The sequence below is a fragment of the Nicotiana tabacum genome, chromosome 19 (assembly GCF_000715075.1).
Source record: "Nicotiana tabacum cultivar K326 chromosome 19, ASM71507v2, whole genome shotgun sequence".
Classification (NCBI taxonomy): domain Eukaryota; kingdom Viridiplantae; phylum Streptophyta; class Magnoliopsida; order Solanales; family Solanaceae; genus Nicotiana; species Nicotiana tabacum.
The window spans coordinates 50,352,075-50,359,989 of NC_134098.1; the positions used below are offsets into that span (position 1 = coordinate 50,352,075).

Consider the following 7,915-nt stretch of genomic DNA (forward strand, 5'->3'; position numbering starts at 1 on the left):
AAGGGGCAACCATAAATTTTTTTTACCTTTCTTTTTTATGTAAAGGGCAATTTATGAACACAGATGGCGCAATAAGCCGAATACATCAAGATCACAGTAAATCTATCACTCCACAGTCCACACCAGTGTCCTTGACCCTCCGCGCCAAATCTTTTATGTTTTTTAATGAGCATGTAAGAACAAAGAAGACCAAGTGCAGTGCGTGTTGATCACTAACTGAGAGATAAATATCATAGATGATGCACTTAACTCTTGTTTTCCTCTTTTTTCTCCTTTATTTTCCCCTGTTTAATAGTATAATGGAGGGGCAAAGTTGTAGCAAGTCTTCAGTCTCCCCTATTCTTATAAGATCTGGAGGTACCAGTAGCTCTCATGAGTAATGAGCTTCAACTTTTAAAGCTATATATCTTAGTTGAATAGTACCTGATGATGCATTCGGCTGTTCCAATACTTGCCAAAAGCTCCAGCTTCAGAAATCAACAGCAGTGTTATCCGAAAAATTCTTCCTTGACCCTTTCCTGAACCCAAAATAAAACTGTACCTCTCGACCAAAGCAAATTTTCCACAATATGTTGGTCTCAAGAATGCGGTTTTAGGGTGGCTTCAGAACAATAGGTATAGGACTTGGAATACTGCAAACATAAGGCAAGAAAGTTTCTGCAGTACAATAGAGGACTCTTTGGACTCTCCTCGACTGCCAAGCTTCAAAAACATGGTCAAGAAACAAAAGCATTATTGATACTCTTCCCACTCCTCACCTCATTAAAATACAAATTCACATCTCGCGAGATGGATACATCAGCTGCAGAGATTGTAATGTGAAAATCAGTGATAAATTATATACAGGGAGGAAGTCATCTAAATGGTTCGACAGGTTCAGTTTCTTCCAGAAGAATAGCGGCTTCAAAACAATCAGCAGCTTCCAATGCTGAACCTAAACCTTCCTCCTTGTAAAGCAGACCCAGATTATACCATGCAGAAGCATTCATCCGATCAAGCCTTAGTGCTTCCGTAAGAAGGCTTCGAATAATTGCAGGAGACTGTTTACCTATCTTCCTAAGCGTTACTGCAGTTGATACCAGACTTGGAACATGGGACGGATTAACAGCCAAAGCATTCCAATAGTCTCTCAGCGCTGCTTTATATAGGCCCTTCGATTGGTTAAGCAAACCTGAGTATATCACCAAAAATATACTCCTTGATCAGAATGGCATGCTAATTAGCATAAAGAGTAAATTGCACATAACGACACAAGTGTGAATAAACAGTGTTAAGTAGACATCAAATTTGCTATGCCCGCCCAAAGTAGGAACCAGTAAGATTATAAAGAAGTAGCTGAATCAAGAATGGGGGATGCATTTACCATCTTATAAAATTTTGCAAGGTGACATTAACAAACTATAACCGGCAGTAACTATTGATGCTGGAGCTGATAACCAAAAGAATGTAGGCAAACAAACAGTTGATTTCCCCACATCCACACACTGCCCGCACAGATGATATCATCAATCAGTTGAATTTTCCTGACCCTTATATTTGTATATAGCTGAAGCACCAGACATCTATGGAACTATGAACTATCTGTTGGTAAACACTAAAAAGCCTAGAAAACAATAGCCAAATTCAACATCCTTGGATATATAAGAGAGAAGGTTTAACGGAATTCAAGGAGTTATATGACTTGCAAGTTAAGTACGCAGCGGTGAAAGGGAAAATTCACATAATATAGGAACTTTTGTATAAAGTAGGTTCAGTGGGGAAAGCATCACAGAAAGGTTGAAATTATTCCTCTAAACTTGGGTATAGTTAACGTGGGGCTCTTTTAGAACTAAGTGGATCATCTAAAGGCATTCCAATAGAAGCGTAGTCCCATAATATCAGATAGAGTTTATAAAACTCTTAAGAGAGCAGATAAAAACTCTTTAGCACCGATGAATTTCTCCGTGACACTGGATAAATGATTCCAGTCCTATGAGGCACTGGTCTAACATAACATCGTCTGCCAAGAAAGTTCTCCCCTTCCACTGTCGCATTTACAGAATAGTCAAATTGACTATAATTGACAAGGACTTGTAATTATGTGTTTGTCGGTCTTCTCATGAATATACAACAACAAGAGTGAACACTTTGAGTTACATGCATGTGTTTGGAATAATGAGCACAGACAGGGGAAAATATGAGTGAGATTATATCTACCAGCAGTATACGATCTCCGAGCTGAATATGAACAAATGGCCTCAGTTTTGGAAAGGCACATCTCCGCATCTCGCCACTGAGATAAATTTATGTAAATGGAAGCAAGATCCAGCCAGATTTCCAGCTCCAATGTTCTGCAATGGTCTCCAAACTCCTGTTATGTATATAAAATCAAATTTTTATTTCTTCCTCCACAAAATACTGTTTCAAGAAAGTAAGGCAGCAAAAAGCGTTACACCAGAAAAGGAATTATCCCTAAGAAGGACAAGTGGACATTTAAAATATTAATCTGCTTAAGGTTTAAAATGAGGCTTAAGGAGAAGCGAACCAAATCAACTCAAAACTTTTCCTCCATCCTAAAAACCAAAGCTGGTTAGAAATACCAGAAGAAAAATCCTAACATTTATAACAATCACACTTCTAAAAGTCAGAGAGAGAGACTGATAAAGCCAATGGCATGGCCTTCCCCTCTCATACCTACCCCAACCCACCCCAACCCCACCCATATACACACACACAAAAAGAAGGAAAAGACTTTTCCTTTTTACCAAATCGAAAAGCTATATCATTCAGTTATGCAATACCAGACAATTATGCAATATGTAACCCAATGGAGCAAACAGGAGACTTTGACTTCACATGAGAAGTAAAGACATGCTTTAGCCTGCCAACGCCAATACGGAGTGTTTGCATGAGCAGCCTGGTTTAATTGAGACACACAATCTTGAAGCATCTCCAAGAAATTAGTTTTAGGCAGGCATGCTACAGGTGTTCAGTCCCCACTTAGTTCTCCCCCTTCTATCTAATTGTTTAACCTTTTCCTCTGTCCAGACGCCTTGCACACTCCGCTACTCTTCGTCATCTTCTGTACTGTGAAGTCACCCATTTATTTTGCCTAGGAGATTATTTATCTATGAATGACAGGGTAACTTTGTTGGCTTTCGATAGCCATGATATTTTTATATTAGCAGACACAGCCAGAACAATTGTTAGCTAACCAGCTGGCTAATTGATACATAGTCCATATAAAAGAGTTCAACCTCTAAAGAGTTTATGTATAAAAAGCTTTATAGTCATTTTACTTGCAAGCCCATCACAACCGTTTCAAGCGTCAAATAAGACAGATGTAAAGAAGCTTATATGCTCCATTTCAGCTTGTAAGGACAAGACTCACTTACCTTGAGATTTTCCCCCAATCTGAAGCTTTTTCTCTTAACCTGAAGAATTGCAAGAAGCTGAGTATATGTTTCTATAGCATTTTTCACTTGATCCAGCGCAATTTGGAGTTTAGCTTTGGTCCTCAACAGTTCTCCATGATCCCACTTTCCACTTTGGTCTAAGGCAACATTAATAACAGTTTCAGCATCCATAAACCGTTTCTGAGCTGATAATACCCGAGCCAACAGCATCCACCCTTTCAAAGTACAACCACCTTCCAATTTAAGCAACCACTTTGCGTAATGGACTGCAGCATCCAACTTCCTTTGCTCTGCATTTTCTAGACAAAGATGATAAATGACATTAGCATCACTCATCTTTGTCAGTTTCCCAGCAGATTCAAAGGACTTAAGTGCTTCTGATTGTATCTTAACCCTCTCGGAATCTGTCGCCATTGCTCTAGAATGAGCTGAAAGTGAGAGGCCTAATACACAATTGGCAACACCCATCAACTGACTGCATCTTTCTTGCTCGATTCCAATAGCTGTATGAGCATAAATTATCCCCTCGTTTGCACAATCTGGGATTTCAGCACATAATTTTGAAGCCAATAACAAACCTGGAACACAAGTGTGATCCTCTGTACTAAACAGTTTCCGCAACAAGTCCAATGCAGCGAAGTCATCTTCCTCTCCATAATAGCATAGAGCTAAGATAAGATACATCTCTTGCCGATCTATAGTTCTGGGAAGCAACTCTTCTACTTTGTTAGCCAAAGCCTTTAGACCCCCTGATATAGATAATGCATATGAGAGATGGTCAAGAATTGAAGGGTCCCACTCAATCCTTTGTAGAGAAATCTTTTTCAACAAAATCATCAAGAGAAGAATAGCCTCTTCAATATTGTTTCTGGGGACAAATGAACCGTCCATTTGAGATCGGAGATTAGGTGGACATGATTCACCTCCACTATAGAGAAGAAAAATGGCAAATTCTTTCTGAATCCTTGCAGTAGCCTGGATCTCAAGTTTCCATGGATGCAGAAGAGCTCGGCGGTATGACATAATTGCTTCTCGAGGAGCATCTGCAAGTTTGCATAATTCAGGGAGCAGCTCAACAGCATTGCTGAGAGTGTCCTGCAATTTACAGTCACTACCAAAGGTTTCAGGAAAGCCTGCTGGAAAAGAAGATTCGAGAATGTCCAGAACTACTGTACATGATTGAGAAGCTTCTGCAAAAATATATATTGGAAATGAATTAGCTGAATAGGGTGAGAACTTTCAGGTAGATATTTTCTCTTGTCACCTTGTCCATACAATCAAACATACATACACATTGCAGAATAAACATTAATCACAAGTAAAAAGGTATATGAATCAGAACACCTAATTAAAGGACTTGAGCACGTATTTGATGAAAATTAACAAAGAATGACTGTGCATAATGCTAATAACCTGATAAAGAGTAAAATTTTTAGGATAACCTGATATACTTGGGATGGGAGAGTAGCAGAATTATAGATTACATTTTTTGTTCTCCATATTCATCAAGAGTATGAAATCAGTACGTTGTCAGAAAATCCAAAAGCATAAAAGCAACGCGATCCAAAGAGTTTTCAGGATAATTTATTGGCTCAATTAATGGATAAGTGAAGGATGCGTCAACAATATTAATCAACTATGCCTCAATCACGAAATAATTGAGAAGTGAAGAATGGGTAAAATAACAAAAGTACAGACAGCTAGGGCAGACATATAAAAATTTCAACATGAGCATGTCATGGAAAACTGATGAGAAAGCCAACAATTTCCAGAAAGAGGAAACATTAGGGAAGATAGTAATAGAAGAAAAAAATTAATAAATGAAGCAAACTGAAAAAGCTTTTTCATATTGAAGATGACTGTTGCACGAAGACGTGCTAATACAGATATTGACTAAACACATACTCTACCTTTGTACCTCTGAAGCGCCTGCAACGATTTTGCTTTGAGAAAGACTGCTTCCAGGAGCAAACTCGCAGCATTTATGGACATTGGGGGCGTAGAAAAACTCTGTGAACGTCTCTTTTGAGTTTTCACTCTTTCGGCAAGGGCGATTTTCAACTTAGGAGTCACCGAGGCAATATCTATCCCTTCAAAAACATGTAGAGCAGCCTCTATATTCCCCTTTTGGTATTCATATCTTCCTAGTAATGCTCTTGCTTCCTAGAAAAATATTGATGTCTTTAGTTAAATTGCCGCCAAATGGAAATTCTGCTACATGCAAATTGAGCTTTGAAGTATTTAAGAATGACATGATAAACGAAAGGTAGACTTAACATTGCAGGCCCAAAGGGAGAAGGGAACAAGAAGCCCTTCAAAAGGAAAGGAAACGATTTGCATGTAATAAAGCAGGGAAGTCACCTCATAATTCAAACAACCACTCTCACGCAAAGATGATTCAGCTTCTTCAATATTGCCAGTATCAGGCTTTAGGCCAGCTTTTCCAGCTTGTGATGAATGAACACTTGCTGTGTAATCCTTAGTTGCAAGGGATTCAGGAGATGGGATTATTTCGTCCATCAGAATTTGTTCAGACGAGCATAGGCAATTCATTATCTTGCGCACTTTCAAACTAGTCCGAGGTCTTCCTCTTTTGTTGACCCAATTAACATTCTTCATATTCTACAGTCTCTCTCACAATCCTTCATTATCAGCAATGCCGCCAACAACAACGAATTAAGCTCATTTGACAAGGAAAATAGCTAGAATTACAACTACCACTGTATTTTAGTATCGCAACAACGAGATAACAAAAAGAAAAGGATAAGAGGATTCAGATCAAGAAGATCAATCATATTAATGCCTCCCCTCAATAAATTTACTGCTTTGCCAGCCATATATTTCTTTCCTTTCTTTCAGAGGGAGGGAGATCAATTGAAATATTTTTCAGCTGTTACCAGAAGATTGCAGTCAATTGAAACAGTTTCTGTCAAAACCCAACATCCCACTATTGTAAATAACTTTCCCCCAAAATAATAAATTACTGTTATTATAATCCCTTCTGTCCAGTGACACCATTTAGTTTGGTCAGTCACCATCTAAACCAAAAAGTGAAAAAGTTAAAGCACATTGACAAAATTCCTATATTATCTACATCCATCTCCAAACATAAATTCTGTCCCTTAAATGCTATGAGCCTATGACCATCAATAACAAAATGGTTCTTCTTTTTCCTTTTTTCTAAGTCACATAGAAAGTAGTGGAAAACAAAAACACCTTTAGATACCAAGTAAGTAAGTTTCAATCAGAAAGAATTATGCTCCATATTTGCAAAACATCATTATAATCAACTAGACATGACCAATTTAGGAGGTCTAAGAGAATGAGGGGCCCATCATATACCAAGAAAAGGAAAGAATTGGAATAGGAAGAAGGAATTATACCTTTCAAAATTAGGTGAATAAAAGAAGAGGAATTGGAAACAAGACAAGCCAGCCACTGCAGTTCCCATACTTTTTATCTCCAATCAAAACTCCAATCTTTCTGTGATCAACCAAAGAATCCAATAAAGCTTCAAACTTTTCTTTTTCTTATCTTGGGAAATTTCTCCACTTTATGTAAATTACCACAATAAGAACACAGTTCAAGAACAGTCTCAGAATCCAATAAATGATTTGGGTTTGTGTGTAGGGACACTTTGAATAGGTGGTTGAGCTGAATCCACCAAAAAGGCTATATGGGCACTCTCTCTATTATCTCAAAATTCTCCACTTCTGTGTGTAAATTATAGTAATTACTAATAACACAGTTCCAAGAACAGTCTCAGAAACCAATGATGATATTGGGTTGTGACTTTAAAAGGGGTGGGTGGGTGGTATCCACGCAAAAGTATGTGGGCACTTGTGCTGAAATCGTAAACAAGAAGATTCATATCGTTAGGAATAAAGTAGTTAGTAAAAAGACAATTCTTGAATTTAGTAATCTAAAGTTTCTGCCACTTGGAATTTACTCTGTCAACGGACATTGTTAAAAATTAAGAAAACGGTCTTTTGGTAGCAGTAACTGACAAAAGTTAATCTCAATTTCATCAATTCTAGAAGCTGAAAAATAATGAATGTTGTCTTTTTATGGAGTAAATGCTTTACCTAATCATGTGCTGGTCTTTCGTCAATTACTAGCAATTTGACAAGGTTCCTAGTGAAGTTTTTTTGAGATGTCCGAAAGTGAAAAGTGTTTCGGTAGCTTATATTATGGTGATAAAGGACATGTATCATGGAAATAAGACTCTGTGTTAGGATTGGGGCGACTTAGAACGTTTTCCGGTTGGTATGGGATTACACCAAGGATCTGCGCTCAGCCTGTTCTTATTTGCTCTGCCGATGGACCTTTGACACACCATATTCAAGGGGAGGTGCCATGGTGTATGTTATTCGCTGATGATATAGTTCTGATCGATGAGACGCGAGACGGTATTAACGAGAGGTTGGAGGTTTGGAGCCAGACCCTCGAGTCTAAAAGTTTCAAGTTTGTTAATTGAACTAAATTGAGAGAGCTAATTGATCATTTCTACACATGCAATC

The 7,915-nt window shown here is 38.1% G+C and overlaps 1 protein-coding gene across 1 annotated transcript; it reads right to left on the bottom strand.

Annotated features, from left to right (window-relative positions):
• Nucleotides 1-590: 590 nt before the first annotated feature.
• LOC107820525 (protein NPGR2) lies at nt 591-7,335 on the bottom strand. Its single transcript, XM_016646821.2, has 6 exons — nt 6,779-7,335; nt 5,757-6,037; nt 5,306-5,558; nt 3,375-4,585; nt 2,197-2,350; nt 591-1,171 (listed from the first exon to the last, which is right to left on the bottom strand). The coding sequence occupies exons 2-6, from the start codon at nt 6,012-6,014 to the stop codon at nt 855-857; spliced, it is 2,193 nt and encodes a 730-aa protein (XP_016502307.1). The 5' UTR covers nt 6,015-6,037; nt 6,779-7,335; the 3' UTR covers nt 591-854.
• Between the last annotated feature and the right edge of the window lie 580 nt (nt 7,336-7,915).

Coding starts and splice junctions, on each gene's coding strand:
- LOC107820525 (XM_016646821.2), bottom strand. CDS start 6,014: ATGAAGAATGTTAATTGGGTCAACAAAAGAGGAAGACCTCGGACTAGT. Junction 4,586..5,305: donor GGCGCTTCAGAGGTACAAAG/GTAGAGTATGTG, acceptor ATATTTTTGCAG/AAGCTTCTCAATCATGTACA. Junction 2,351..3,374: donor GATTGGGGGAAAATCTCAAG/GTAAGTGAGTCT, acceptor TATACATAACAG/GAGTTTGGAGACCATTGCAG.